The sequence below is a fragment of the Rhizoctonia solani genome, chromosome 15 (genome assembly GCF_016906535.1).
Source record: "Rhizoctonia solani chromosome 15, complete sequence".
Lineage (NCBI taxonomy): Eukaryota > Fungi > Basidiomycota > Agaricomycetes > Cantharellales > Ceratobasidiaceae > Rhizoctonia > Rhizoctonia solani.
The window spans coordinates 1578899-1594037 of NC_057384.1; the positions used below are offsets into that span (position 1 = coordinate 1578899).

At 46.2% G+C, this 15139-nt stretch overlaps 6 protein-coding genes across 6 annotated transcripts; 3 read left to right on the plus strand and 3 right to left on the minus strand.

Annotated features, from left to right (window-relative positions):
* Positions 1-24: 24 nt before the first annotated feature.
* On the plus strand, positions 25-1197 carry RhiXN_12279 (Retrotransposable element Tf2 protein; the record flags this gene model as incomplete). The annotated part of the gene is made up of 1 exon (XM_043332094.1): positions 25-1197. One exon carries the CDS (start codon positions 25-27, stop codon positions 1195-1197), a length of 1173 nt encoding a protein of 390 aa, XP_043186855.1.
* A 620-nt stretch (positions 1198-1817) lies between these two features.
* Positions 1818-2273, minus strand: RhiXN_12280 (Retrotransposable element Tf2 protein; the record flags this gene model as incomplete). The annotated part of the gene is made up of 1 exon (XM_043332095.1): positions 1818-2273. One exon carries the CDS (start codon positions 2271-2273, stop codon positions 1818-1820), a length of 456 nt encoding a protein of 151 aa, XP_043186856.1.
* A 1735-nt stretch (positions 2274-4008) lies between these two features.
* RhiXN_12281 (uncharacterized protein) lies at positions 4009-4509 on the plus strand (the record flags this gene model as incomplete). The annotated part of the gene is made up of 1 exon (XM_043332096.1): positions 4009-4509. The coding sequence occupies one exon, from the start codon at positions 4009-4011 to the stop codon at positions 4507-4509; it is 501 nt and encodes a 166-aa protein (XP_043186857.1).
* A 326-nt stretch (positions 4510-4835) lies between these two features.
* Positions 4836-5693, plus strand: RhiXN_12282 (Vegetative incompatibility protein HET-E-1; the record flags this gene model as incomplete). Its single annotated transcript, XM_043332097.1, has 1 exon — positions 4836-5693. The coding sequence occupies one exon, from the start codon at positions 4836-4838 to the stop codon at positions 5691-5693; it is 858 nt and encodes a 285-aa protein (XP_043186858.1).
* A 211-nt stretch (positions 5694-5904) lies between these two features.
* RhiXN_12283 (Retrotransposable element Tf2 protein) lies at positions 5905-11366 on the minus strand (the record flags this gene model as incomplete). Its single annotated transcript, XM_043332098.1, has 6 exons — positions 5905-6352; positions 6406-6590; positions 6644-7001; positions 7052-7338; positions 7392-7560; positions 8521-11366. 6 exons carry the CDS (start codon positions 11364-11366, stop codon positions 5905-5907), a joined length of 4293 nt encoding a protein of 1430 aa, XP_043186859.1.
* Positions 11367-11422: 56 nt separating this feature from the next.
* On the minus strand, positions 11423-12610 carry RhiXN_12284 (Retrotransposon-derived protein PEG10; the record flags this gene model as incomplete). Its single annotated transcript, XM_043332099.1, has 1 exon — positions 11423-12610. The coding sequence occupies one exon, from the start codon at positions 12608-12610 to the stop codon at positions 11423-11425; it is 1188 nt and encodes a 395-aa protein (XP_043186860.1).
* Between the last annotated feature and the right edge of the window lie 2529 nt (positions 12611-15139).

A 15139-nucleotide genomic window follows, 5' to 3' on the forward strand; every position in this document is an offset into this window, starting at 1 on the left:
AGCCAAAGCTATTGGTGGCCAGGAATGAAATCTTCAGCAAAAGAATGGGTTGAATGCTGTCCCACATGCCAAGCAAACCAACGAGCACACGCCCCAGTCATAGCCCTGAAACCCCTAGAAGTCCCCCCATTTCCATTCCACACGATCTCTTACGACTTCATCACGGGTTTCCCCAAGTCAAATGGACACAACGCAATCCTGGTAGTGATTGACTCCTTTTCCAAATTTGGTCACTTCATCCCAACCTCGAAGAAGGTCACAGCCAAGGGTCTAGCAGATTTATTCGTATGCCACGTCTGGAAACTACACGGATTACCGGTCAAAACAATCTCGGACCGCGGAACCACATTCACAGGCAAATTCCTAAGGGCGCTATACCAACGGCTCGGAATAAAACCGGCCTTCTCCTCAGCCTACCACCCGGAATCAGATGGGCAAACGGAGCGGGTGAACCAGTTCATTGAGTTCTACCTCAGATCCTACGTTGCAGCGGACCACTCAGACTGGGCCACATGGTTACCATTGGCAGAATACGCTTACAATAATGCAAAACACTCTGCCACAGGGAAAACCCCTTTTGAATTGGTATATGGAAGGAACCCTGTCATGAACCCATCCAATATCCCTGCCAATGTTCCCGAAGCAGACCTGGTGGCCAACACTCTAGCTCAAGAATGGAAGGAAGCCGAGTCAGCCCTCAGAATGAGCAAGGAACGAATGTCCCGAGATCAAGGGAAGGTACCGGAATACTCAGTAGGCAAGAAAGTTTGGCTAGATGGAAAAAACGTGGAACTTAGGACCAATTCAAACAAGTTAGACCCCAAACGACTTGGTCCCTTCAAAGTCATTGAAAGAATCTCTAGCCACGCCTACCGCCTAGAACTCCCAGAGACCCTGAAGATCCATGACGTTTTTTATGTTGGGTTATTGTCCAAAAGTCACAAGTCACCAAGCCAACCATTTCCAAGCCGACCCCCTCCTGAGACAATAGAAGGGGAAGAAGAGTACAAAGTTGAACAGATCATCGACTCCAAAAGACAACGAGGAAAATGGTTCTACCTGATTAAATGGAGAGGCTATGGCCCTGAAGATAATTCATGGGAACCCGAGGAACTCTTAGAAAATAGCCAAGAAGAGATCAAGCGCTTCAACCAAGCAAGACTCAGAAAGGCTCGTGACGCCGCCAAGAGCCTTTAAGGGGGGGCAATGTTACAACCTCCTTGAATATACCATTAGAATCGCCCGATTTTTCTATTATTTTTAGTATTTTTTACGGACTCTATATCTTTTATTTTTCGATCACGTGACCTCGGCGCTTATCATGCCGAGATGCTGCGCCGAGATGCCGTGCCAAGGGCGCTTAGGAGAAATCCACGCTTCTACGCAGTCCGCAGCATGCTTCCTTTTTCCAACATGTACTTCTTTTCTCACGTGCACAGACCATGTAGATAGCGCACTTATGTCTATAAATACAGCAGGGAAATTGCTTGGAAACACCAAGTCAATTTTACCTCGTCTCTTACTCATTAGAGAAGGTAGCCAGCCAGCTAAGTAGCCGGCCCCCTAGTAGTATCAGTTGCTTACCCCTTATATACACCTACCACACCTCCCAGGCCTAAGGCCCCCACGCAGTAGTATAGAAGTAGCAGACCGCCTTAAGCGGTACTAGGATAGCCTTAGTTAGTTAGTTTACATAAGCTTGTAGTAGTACGGCCTCAAGTGCCCGCCTCCACTAGCGTGTACCCACATTATAGTGGTGTACGACATTCAGGCAATTCTAATGGTATATGTTAGGAGGTTATAACATTGCCCCCCCCTTAAAGGCTCTTGGCGGAGTCACAAGCCTTTTTCAGTCGTGACTTGTTGAAGCATTGGATCTCCTCTTGGCTGTGTTCTAGGAGTTCTTCCGGTTCCCAGGAATTGTCTTCCGGACCATAACCCTTCCATTTAATTAGGTAGAACCATTTTCCCCGTTGTTGCTTGGAGTCAATGATTTGTTTGACCTTGTACTCCTCTTCCCCTTCTATTGTTTCAGGAGGGGGTCTTTCTGGAAATGGTTGACTGGGGGATTTGTGTGCTTTGGATAGTAATCCTACATAGAACATGTCATGGATTTTTAGGGTGTCTGGGAGTTTTAGGCAGTAGGCGTGACTTGATATTTTCTCTGTGACTTCAAATGGACCCAGCCACTTGGGGTCCAGCTTGTTAGAGTTTGTCCTAAGTTCTACATTTTTTCCATCAAGCCAGACTTTCTCTGTCATGACCCAATCCATTCTGTCCATGAGTCCTGACCTTGTCAAGCCTCCAACACACTCATGTTGCACACCAACATGACCGCAAGCACGCATATACTCGCACATATGCACTCAGAACCTCCAGGTTCCCACATATAAGAGACTTATGGTCGACATGGCTGGACTTAGTGATATTCTCTAAGTCCAGGTCACATGACCTCCCCCCCTCCAGTCCTTTATCAAATACTATACTAAACTACTACGGATTTGAGGTGGGGGGGGGATGACATAATCTCTTCTATAATAATATATTATTCAGACCTTGCCTGCGGGCTCCCTTAACATTGGCCCGCGGCTAGGGGGGCGGGGGGAGTGCAATGTCCCCCAGCAACTTATATTATTAATATATCACTGTGCATCATATATACTATATATATCTTTGACAGTGGATATATATGGTAATAACCCCTCCAGATATGGGTTATGACATTGAAATCAAGCTGCTTACCTATACCCAGTATATATATACATATATATGTGTATATGTATTGCCTATAGGGGATGTAGGGATGACTAATGCCTCTACATCAATGATGCACAACATATTGTCCCAACAACACGACTTCAGATTACCATTTATGGTAACTCACCTTCCTAATTAGGAAAGAGACATAACTTGAAGAAGACTTTCAAGACAAATAGAGACTAAGCAACCTAGACCTACCAAAAATGGCAATCCCCTTTCCAAATTAGGAAAGAAGATGAAATGGATGGATGACTTAGCTTAGTCAGCTGAACTCTGATGAGTCAGCAACCAGATCACATGATCAACTCATTGATGACAAATCAAGTATGACTAAGCATGATGACAAATGCTTAGTCAGCAACCAGGTCACATGATCAACTCATGAATGACAAATCAACTATGACCAAGCATAATGACAAATGCTTAGTCATCAAGTACTACCTGCACTGCCACAATCACATGATGATGGCTGTGCTTGATCTCCAGGTAAAACCAGGCTGGATTGGGGAATAGAATTACCATATAAGGAAATTGGATGAGTCATACTTATATTGTGGCTGTGCATGCCAAGAGTATGAGTCATACTTAAGCAGTGTTCCACGTGATCATGTGCTAAAAATAGAACCAACTCTGCCAAGACCTCACCTCACCGGTGTATTTCTTGGCATCTGATTGGCTAATCAAGCACTGCCACATGGTTTTTTGACTCATACTGCTTCTTGAGGCTGTGCTCCAGCTCTGAGAGGCTGTGCTCCTATTTGAAATATGTATATAGACCCAAGTGATGCCCAGGTATATATAGGGGTGGAACAAGCTGCTTAGAAAGCCAGCTTGATTTCCCTTGTCTTACAACCTATAGGGACAAGCAGGTGTTGCTACACCTCAAAAAGAGCAACTGCATGATTTATTTGAAATTCAACTATCAACAACTGTCAACAAAGGATCTCCACTGATCCTTCTTTCTGATTAGTGATAAGAAGTACTGTCAGAGTCTTCTCATCACTAGGACCCTAGGTGTCCACTGCTTTACTTGCAAATAGCTAAAGACTTCCTCTGTGGGTTGCGCTATTTTGCTCCTTACTAACTGAGACTTCTTGTCTTCTTCTTGCAAATAGCTAAAGACTTCCTTTGTGGGTTGCGCTATTTGGCTTCTTACTGACTAAGATAGGTATATCTTGGAACTTGCAAGTAATAGAGACTATTATAGTGCTCTATTTGACCTTTTGCAACAATATGGGAATTCATAAGATGCAACCTAGGTGTGTATTTGGGACTTTGCCCCAATTGGATAACCCTGAACATGATCATGTCATGGAGCTGACATCTCCTATGCAAGGCATGGAACAGGGACATCAGGAAGGAGTAGGAATCACCCCTTCTAAACAGGCTGACCAACTGGATATGGAATCATTTCAACTTGCCACAGCTAGGATCCTAGACCCTAGGCATGAGAATCCAGGGAATAACACACCCTTGGAGGACCCTGCCACCAGGGAAAAGGAAACCCCTTTGGTAGATGAGGCAACCAGGAATAAGACAGTGAAGGATTTTATTGAAGACTTTTTTGCCAAATTCCCTGAGGAAACTCAACCACCAAAAACTGAGGCAAACAGGAAACGGATTACTAATGACCACCTTACAAGTACCCAAAAGGTCTATGGATTCTTAATGGAACTAGTAATGGGAGTCAAAAGGTTGGAGAAACATATTGACAACCATCTAAAGATGGAACAGGAAATGCTGGATTGAGGCATTTCTCAGGAAGTGATTGATGAATTGGATAAAATACTTCCCTTGTCTTCCCTCTGGGAGGCTGAGAACTACAGTGAATCCAATTCCAATAAATCAGGGTCTACTGAAATCCAATGTGAGGTGTGTGGGAGAACAAACCACTCTACTGAAGAACATAGGAAATCACGTGACCCTAGGGCAAAGGGCAATAAAGGGTCTGACAAGCGGAAAGATAAGGGTCCTGGCAACCCAGGGTATAAAGGAAGGCATCCCATGCCTGGGAAGTCATCTCAAACCACCACTGGCACCACTACTTTCTTATCCATCCCCATTACTAAGACATCATGCCTGCCATCAGAACAGAGACCAGGATCTCCAAGGCCACTGGAGATGCCACCTCTTACCACCTTGACAGATCCAGTGAGCACAGGACCAAGTTCCCTTGGTCCCAGGACAACCTGGATCAATGGGCACCCCCAGATCCATCCATGGGCTGGAACATGGGGAATGATCAACCCCCTATCACCAACATCTATGACTGGCATAAGGTCATCACAAGATGTGACTCCTTCCAACAATCCAAGGCTTATGCCAAACTACTTGATCCCTCAGCAACCCTTGATTACATACCAATGGGTCAACAATGGAAATGCTACTGGATTGGAAGAACCCTACGCTGTCCAATCAGGGGATACCTCTGCTGGGTTGGCAGTGAGCCACCAAAACAACCCAAACTAATGCAAAGTACCAAGTTCTTTGTGTGTAGAGGTAATGTGGGTGCCTCTGTGGAGGATGTAGTGAGGGCCCCAGTGCTAAAGCACACAAGGAAGTTGGCAGAGTGGCATCTAGGCATTGAGGAAATTGATCCTGAATGGTGGATACCAATCTCAACAGTAAGGGAATGGCTGGCTGCGGAAATTGAAAACTGGAAAAACAAACTGCCATCAGGCTTAGGTGGCTATGTGGACAACCTCACTCCTGAGGATGTCTATTACATGATCCTAGAACGCGAAATGAGCATAGAGGATCTACATGACTGGCTCAAACAATGGGCCATGCAAGCAGCTCAGAATGATCTGAGCAGAAGTATATCTAACTTAGCAATCCATGAACTAAGTGATGAAGGAGGACATGAGTCTGACCTTGAAAGTAACAAGGCCATGAACAAATGGAATCCCTTGGATTATGCTGATGGAATGTGATGAAATATGTAACATTCCATTAGTTACCTTACATTCTTCTCTTCTTCCTTTTCTTCCAATGTTTGATCCTTCTTAGTAACCATGTGTCTTATCTGATCTTCCAAGAATCATTTTATCTCTAAATGCCAAATGGAGGAAGAGAAAGGATGCCTTTATTAAGACAGGAACCAGAACAGACAAGACAAGGAAAGACAAGACAAAGAGGAACTTTCTAATACAGCTTATCACCAATATACACAAAGGTACAATTGGTGTCAATCCAATTCTTGCCATCAACTGTGGCATAACTACAATCAGCAAATACAGAAGGCTTAGAATTGGAACATATAACAGTAGAACGCCCCCATTGGCAATGGCGCTCTGATCTATAACTAGTGTGGAAGTTGAAGTCTTCCTGCACCCACATCTTCAAAGGAACCTTGGACCAATCCATATCATCCAGCACTGCATACTGAACCATAGGATGGTCACTAAACTCATCAGAGTTGAGGTTCTGCCTGAACCTAATATGGTGCCCCCAAGAACAAGCCAGGGCTGACTTCCCTGTTTCTGAGGGCCCCCACAAAACAAGGATCTTACCACAATCAGATTCAGGGTCACGTTCCAATATATTGGAAGCAACCCACTCCTGAACACCAGGTGGCAAGTTGACTGTAGCCCTGGTAACAACTTGTCAACATTCTCTTCTATGATGAAAAAGAAGAGGACTTACTTCTTAAGGGCCTTGGGTTCACATACACCCTGAGGAAGGGCACCCTTGTCCCTGTAGAAGTAACCAGTGAAAGCCTTGAGGTTGTTATACCCCATGGCCATATCACAAGGTTGGCGCTCCTTTAAGCAACCAAAAAATCCCTCAGCATCCTCTGCCTCCATGGCATAGGCAAAATCTTCATTACGCTGTAATAAGAGAACCATCAGCTGAGAACCTCTTTCCATAACCAGGGACTTACATTGGTCTTAGCCTTCAACCCTGCAGGGCACTGGCCTAATAAGAACTCCTCTGTAAGGTTCCCATATCTTGCCTCCCAGGCATCTGCCTCCTTCTTGAGATACTCATAGGCTGATAAAGGGGCAAACCTTCCCTTATCATCCCTAAGTACAAGAAGACGCTCATGAGGGCGCACTCCCTTATACTTCCATAGGTTCAGGGCCTCTGATGAGATGAGGGTCCTGGCCCAAACAATAACATGGCAATGCCAATCAGGCTGCCATTCACCTTCCCTCAGGTCATGGGACTCAGTGACTCCCATGGCATACTCCAAAAGGGAATTTGCCCCACTCCTCAGAGTAAGAAGATGATCTACAAGACTTGAATAATCTTCAGTAAAAGTAAAAACATCCTGGGTATAACTACTTACTCTTTTATAACCTCATGGCAAGAGGTTTCCCTTGTCTCCTCACTCTTGACATAACAAGCATAAGTGAGAAGATAACACTTCCCCTTACGACAGAAGTGCCTTCCTTCTTGGGGAAGAACCCCAATGTCCTCCTGCCCTTCAGGGGCTGCAGGAACAATAGATTCCCTTGACTCCAATGGAGCCATGGATGGGACAATGGAGCTTCCTCCATTTTCTAAGTCTTCCCTGTTGCTGGGCACTGCTAACCAACGCCTGGACAAGGGGGGAAGCACGCAGGATATCTGTGACTTTACAGTTATCTTTTAGTAAAAGGATTTTGCTAGCAAACAAGACCACTTACTCCTTCTTCTTGGGAGTCCAGATCCAGCCTTCTTTTGAGAGTCCTGGGAGTGAGCTGTGACAGAGGCAGCTCTTGACTCTGCCACACAGTAGATGCAATCTGGGAAACATAGGGGGTGGCATCCAACAGCCCTGAAGGCTGTGAATCCAAGACTGTGGAGGGAGTGGCGCTGGCAGTTGGGCATTGAGACATGTTGATGACTTATCCCACCTCCCACTGCCCTCTTCTTTATACCATGGGGGCCAAGAGACTGAATCAGAGGGAAATGACTTACTATACCAATCCTTTCTGAACAATAAAATGGCACCATACAGTAACCAAGCAACCATGAAATATGTTGCTAACCAGGAACTTCCAGAAGACTTGAGAAGTTGCTTTACAAAGACTGTAGTGTGGGAACTTTCCCACAGGAAGAAAACAACATTCCAATAAGGATCACATGACCAAGAACAAGTCAGGTGACCTCAGAACAACTCATTGCACAATTGTACTTAGGAGAACTTGACACCTAATAAGATATCTATCCAGATATCTTTTCTAATGGCACAAGTTCATGTCCCCTAAACTATGTGCAAAAGGGGGGGCAATGTCATGACCCACTCCATTCTGTCCATGAGTCCTGACCTTGTCAAGCCTCCAACACACTCATGTTGCACACCAACATGACCGCAAGCACGCATATACTCGCACATATGCACTCAGAACCTCCAGGTTCCCACATATAAGAGACTTATGGTCGACATGGCTGGACTTAGTGATATTCTCTAAGTCCAGGTCACATGACCTCCCCCCCTCCAGTCCTTTATCAAATACTATACTAAACTACTACGGATTTGAGGTGGGGGGGGATGACATAATCTCTTCTATAATAATATATTATTCAGACCTTGCCTGCGGGCTCCCTTAACATTGGCCTGCGGCTAGGGGGGCGGGGGGAGTGCAATGTCCCCCAGCAACTTATATTATTAATATATCACTGTGCATCATATATACTATATATATCTTTGACAGTGGATATATATGGTAATAACCCCTCCAGATATGGGTTATGACATTCTTGCCCACGGAGTATTCCGGGATTATCCCTCTTGGTCTTGTCATACGTTCTTTAGTCATTCTGAGTGCTGACTCTGCCTCCTGCCATTCCTGGGCCAGGGTATTGGCTACCAAATCTGCTTCTGGTACATTGGCTGGTACGGTTGACGGATTCATTACAGGATTCCTTCCATCAACCAGTTCAAAGGGGGTCTTTCCGGTTGCAGCGTGTTTAGCGTTATTGTAAGCGTATTCCGCAAGTGGCAACCATTTGGCCCAGTCCAAGTGGTCTGCTGCTACATAAGATCTCAGGTAGAACTCAATGAACTGGTTGACGCGCTTGGTCTGTCCGTCTGATTTGGGGTGATAGGCCAATGAGAAGGCAGGCTTAATTCCAAGTTGTTGGTATAGTGCCCTGAGGAACTTCCCGGTGAACGTGGTACCTCTATCAGAGACGGTTTTTATGGGTAATCCATGTAGTTTCCAGACGTGGTTGACAAATAAGTCTGCTAAACCCTTTGATGTGACCCTTTTTGAGGTGGGAATAAAATGACCAAATTTTGAAAAGGAATCAATTACAACTAGTATGGCGTTGTGTCCCTGGGATTTGGGGAACCCTGTGATGAAGTCATAGGAGATGGTGTGAAAAGGATAAGGGGGAACTTCTAACAGCTTCAGGGAGATAACTGGGGCATGCGCACGTTGGTTGGCTTGACAAGCTGGGCAGCATTTGACCCATTCCTTAGCAGAAGATTTCATTCCGGGCCACCAATAGCTCCTGCTGATAAGTTTGAGCGTCCTTTGTTGGCCTGGATGACCTGCCAGTGGGGAGTTGTGGAATTCCCTTAATAGTTGCTCTTTCAGGGGTTCTGAGTCCAGAACCACCAGTTTTCCGCGGTACCATAGCAAATCTTTTTCCCAATCATAGTCCTTATAGGCTTTCCTAATCAAAGGGGGTGCGTTGTCTACATCTTCAGTAAGGAACTTGATAATGGGTTCCAGTGATGGATCTTCCTTGAGCTTGGTGCAAATATCCGTGACAATATCTAATTCCTCTTCCAATGTATTTGCAAAAACCTCTGGTGGTAGCATGACTTCTGGTTCTTGGGGGGTATCAACATAGTCCAATTGTCTGGACAAGGCATCCGGCTTCCCTGATTGCTTCCCTGGGCAATAATGTATTTTGAAGTTAAAGTTGCTCAGGAATACGCGCCATCTAGCATGCCGTTGATTGAATGTCCTTGCCTGCATCCAGTACTCAAGGTTGCAGTGGTCTGTAAATACCTGAACCAGCTTGTCCGTGGCTTCCAGGAAAATGCGCCATTCCTCCAAGGCCTTGATGATGGCCAGGAGTTCCTTGTTGTGAGTGTTGTAGTTTCCCTCTGCCCCTGAGAATGATTTGGACATATACGCAATTGGGTGTAGCCGGTTATCTGAGCCCCGCTGACTAAGAATGGCTCCCATGGCAACTCCTGAGGCGTCTGTCTCAAGGTAATAAGGGAGTTCTGGGTTGGAGTGGATGAGAACTGGCAACTTGGTGACAAGAACCTTCAACTCCTGAAATGCTACTTCCTCTAGGTTGCCCCAAGACCAGGGGGTTTCCTTTCTGGTGAGGTTGTGCAGAGGGCGTGCTACTGAACTGAAATTGGGGATGAAGCGGCAGAGGTAGTTGACAAATCCTAGGAAGGCTTGGACCTGCTTGACTGTTTTGGGGGTTGGCCAAGACATGACCGCCTCAATCTTCTTCTGATCCATGGAGAAGCCTGCCAGGGAAATGACTATACCCAAGTAGTCCACTGTGGTGACATGGAAGTGACACTTGGAGAGTTTACAGAACAACTGATTCTTCATCAACTGTGATAGGACTTCCCTGACATGGGTTGGGTGGTCCTTGGGGTCCTCTGAGAAGATCAGGATGTTGTCCAAGTAGATAACCACTGTGACGTCAATGAGGTCCCTAAACAGGTCATTCATGAAATGTTGGAAGGCGGCTGGGGCATTGGTAAGGCCAAAGGGCATCACCAGGTATTCAAATAACCTGTACTTTGTTCTAAATGCTGTCTTCCATTTGTCTCCTTCCTTGATCCTGACGTTGTTGTAGCCCCAGCGTAGATCAAGCTTTGTGAATATTTTAGCATGTCTCAGCTTTGCCATGAGGTTGTCCTGTCTTGGGAGTGGATATACATTTTTGTGGGTTACATCATTGAGTTTTTGGTAATCCACAACCAGCCTAAGAGATCTGTCTGCCTTCTTAACAAACATGACTGGGGCACCGGTGGAAGAAGTGCTGGGGCGGATCTTGCCTGTTGCCAATTCTTTGTCAATGTGCTGCTTGAGCGCCTTGGATTCAGCATCAGTCATGCCATATAAGGGTCCTGGGGATAGTTTGGCATCCGGGACAAGGTCTATGGATATATCATACTCCCTATGTGGAGGGAGGACCTTAAACTCTTCTTTGCCAAAGACTTTAGCAAATTCATGGTACTGAGGGGGGAGGTCTGCCAAAGGATCTAGGTCCGCTTCTTCCTCAGAGGCAATCTGTGCTTGTTCAGGGAAGGTGATTAGTCCCTGTTGCCAGTCAATAAGGGGGGCTTCTGTTGTTAACCAAGTCATGCCAAGAATTGCCGGGGTGTTGCCAATGGGGCAAACAAGAAAGGGAATGGAGTGGGAATGGCCATTGGCCAAAACAGTGAGGTGAACCTGGTGCCAAATGCAACCAGTCTGGGATATAGTACCATCTAACATTCTCACAACTTGTGGATTTTTGAGTTGGGTCTTTGGGATTTTGTATTTTTCCACAATTGAGGGGGAGATAAAGTTTGATGTGGCTCCTGAGTCAATGAGGGTTCTAAGGGGTTCTGCCGGGATGTTTTGGATATATAGATTGATGAAAAGAAGTGGTTTTTTATTTGAGTCCAAACCAAGATTTACAAATTCCATGCTATCTACTATAACGTCCGTTTTTTGAGTTGGGGGCTTGGCAGCAGTCCTTGACTTCAATCTTTTCCCAACTTGACATCTTCAGCCACCTTGGCTACCTCTTTGATTGTGGCTTTCCAGCGATTGGGGCATTGTTTGATGCCGTGCCCCTTTTGGCTGCATTTGACGCATAGCCCTGATGCGCGGCAGCAGTCCCTTTCCTCCGGTGTGACGTAGTTGGGGTCTTCCAATAGGCAGACCCGTTGAGTGGTAGTGGTGGAGGTGGTGGCCACAGTGGCCGGGGATTTGGCAGGGACCTTCTTTGGCCGGTTTTCCTCATTTTTGCGGCGGATGTTATTGATTTTAATTGCCGCTGCAAAGATGGCTTCAAGATTGTCAGGGATGCTATCCTTGGTAGACAACAGTTCCTTGACTTTCCAGTGGAGGCCTTGCGTGAACTGTGCAATATAGGCCTCCTCATTCCAGTCTAATTCTGCAATGAGGTTGCGGAACTCTGTGACATACTTGGAGGTGGTGGAGGTTTGGACCAGGGTAGCTATTTTCCTGGCGGCGGCCCGTTTGGCGTTGGGGTCAGCAAAGGCCTCCTTGAATTTGGCTGTTAGGGCCTGGATAGTGGTAGGAGGGTTACCTTTGCCCTTGATGATGTTTCCAATGATGGGGAGGGCCCAGTTGGCAGCCTTGTCTGTCATGTGGTATAAGATCCACACAACCATCTGCTCCTCCTCATCAAATTGGTCCCGGTGGAGTGCAACCCAGAGCATCATCCTATCAAGCCATTGGGTAGCCTTACGTCCCCTAGTGTTGCCTTTATAGGGGTCCAGAAGATCCATCTTGGGCCGCTTTACGGAGGACCCTGAATTGAAGGGGGTGAGGGACCCTAAGTGCCTCTTAGGCGTTCCTGTAGGCTCCTTTTTGGGGTGCCTTGGCTCTTCCTCTTCCTCTGAATCAAATCCGGTTCCCCTGGTGGGTTGGAAAGGGGCTTTGAGCCCAGGCCTAACCGTGCCTGGAGTGTGGGTTTCTCCTCCCAAATGAGTGGGGGGAGTGACAGGCCCAGTCAATGGGCCAGGCTGGGCTTGTCCTCCTTGATCCTTGTTGCCAAGGAGGTTGGCGGTTTCCTTGCATATGGCCTTGAGTTGGATGAGTTCTTGGCCTTGTGATTTGATTTGGTCCTGCAAGGACCCAACAGTGGCAGTGAGGGCTGTGATAGCCTTGAGGAGAGCGGTAAGGGACGGCTCTGGTTCCATCCTTGGCAAGTCTTGCGGAGTGGGAGATGCGCTGCGAGAGGGTGGTTGGGAATGGGTTGGAATGGAATGGCAGCTGGAGCGGCTGGAGGGGCGCAAGTAGGGGTGAGGGACGCCAGAGCGTGTGGATGGTATAGTGAAGACGGCGTGGGGGATAAGAGTGCCTGATTCAGGACTTATGAGCGGTTTTTGCGCAGTGTGTGAACGCTAAATCCTTGCGTCAGACACCTAGCGTTGTACAATCCCTACAACAAATCAACAGATCTGGCAATTGTGATACAAGCGGGTTTTTTGCAAGCGGGTGGTTCAGCTGTCTAGGATTGCTAACTGCTGTGTTCCAGCAAAACACGTGGTATGCAGACAATTAGAGACTGTCTGCCTTATAGCAATTTGGTACTGGGTGGGACCAACAGCTGTTTGATTATTAAAGCTGAAAGGCGAGTCCAATCACCTGTTTTCCCTTGTGCTAGTATGGGAGTTCCTCTTGTTTGTCAATCAAGCCTACAAAAAGTCAATTTTACAATGTTGTACACCACTGTAAGGTGGGTACTTGCTGGTGAAGGCGGGCGCTTGTGGCCGTGCTACTACACAGATGTATGTAATCTAACTACGTAAGGCTATCTACTACTAACTAAGTTGCTTATGGCAACAACTAACTATCTACTGGCAATGCGGAGGGGCCCTAGGCCTGGAGGTGTGGTAAGTTAGGTAAGGGGGTGATGCGTCAGCAGAACTTCTGGGGGGGGCGGCTACTCAGCTGGCTGGTGCCTCCTCAATGGATATGAGACAAGGTAAAATCAACTTGGGATCTCCAAGCAATTTTCCTGCTGTTTATATAGACAAGAGAGAAGGTATATACATGGTCTGTGCGTGAGATAAGGAAGCGTTTGTGTGAAAAGAGAAGCGTACTGCGGGCTGCGCAGAAGCGTGGATTTCTCCTAAGCGCCCTTGGCACGGCATCTCAGCGCGGCATCTTGGCATAAATAAGCGCCAAGATCACGTGATCAAAAAACATGAGATATTAAGTCCGTAAAAAATACTAAAAATAATAGAAAATTCAGGCGATTCTAATGGTATATGTTAGGAGGTTATAACACAGCCATCCAAGAGTTCCGCATCCCATTTATTGGCTTCTTTAATGTATACGTTCCAAACCCTTGCATCTTTTGCAAGCTTGGAACCATACTTGTCTGGTTTCAGTAATGGATCATCACATTTACAAGCCAAAATCATGTACAACAATGTCCTGGACACAGTCACATGACCAGTACAAGTGGTTGCATGCTGGCCCAAGCCCAAATTTGGGGGGTAGCAGGTGTAATCATGGGTTGTCAGCAGAGGAATAATAGGGCTCTATGGCTTAGTGGTCAAGCTGGTTCAATTCCAGCTAGTTCTATTTTCCTCTGTTTATGACAACAATTTGTTATTTTAGTAGGTAGACTAAGGGCAAGAAACCAAGCACACACCTGCTTGTGCATTTGTTGGATAACTTGAGGCTTCAATCTCAAGCCTACATTGTTGTTTTCATTATTTGGCTGGTTGCATTGTTTTATGATTATTAATCCAAGCCATGAGTGCTGGGATACCAAAAAAAACCTACATTCACAAATTTCTCACTTTTTTGTTGAGCAACAGAGCCTTGCCAATTTGTCCCAGAATCCAACCCATGGTGCTTAAGCTCTCCTTTTGACCCACCAGCCAACAGGTTAGTTGGTATCAGTAGTGACATTCTAGCCCACGTAGAACAGGGGGATAGTAGTTATGGATGAGAGTAAATTATGGTTGTACAGTCTAGATTAGACGCCCTTGCTCAAGTCCTTAATAGCCCCCCTACACACGTGTACTTTGGATACAAAATGGATGACAGCAATTGCCCATCACCCAACCCGCGGTTGTGCGCTTTTAATTAGTGCTTAGGCAAAAACTCACAGTGTTTTAGAATTTTTCTATTGTTTGCAAACTCTTGTTTGCTTAAGCAGTCTGTTCACAATTGTACAAAACCTGGCTGTCCTAGACATCTGTAAGGACATCAAGGGCGCAGGTGATTACGGCCGTGTGGGATACAGGTGTGAACTGCTTAAGGCAGTGAGGACTACCCTACAACGTCTAACTAACTATCTACAATGACCGCGCACTATAAGGCGGCGGCAAACTACATATGTACAGTGAGAACAACGCTTAAGGCATGTGACTAAGTAGCTTACTGGGCTGTAAGGCCCTTGTACAATGTGGGATGCAACAAGAGGTAATTGACCTGGGTGTTACCATGGTCAGTTGGCCTCCTTATATATTACAGATGTGAGCTAATTACAAATACATAATATGCAATATCATAACCAATAAGAACCCCGCTCTGCAGTTGTCCTTACTCATGCATATGTGTCACTGACATGTTATGATGACATCATAGGTGGAGGTGGCTACGTGTGATGAGTAAGCGCAAAGGGGGACGTGGCTTGGCGCTTAGCGTATGATATAAGCGTCGAGGGCACGTGATCGAAAATGTTGTCTGTTTAGCTTTGTTTAAATTTG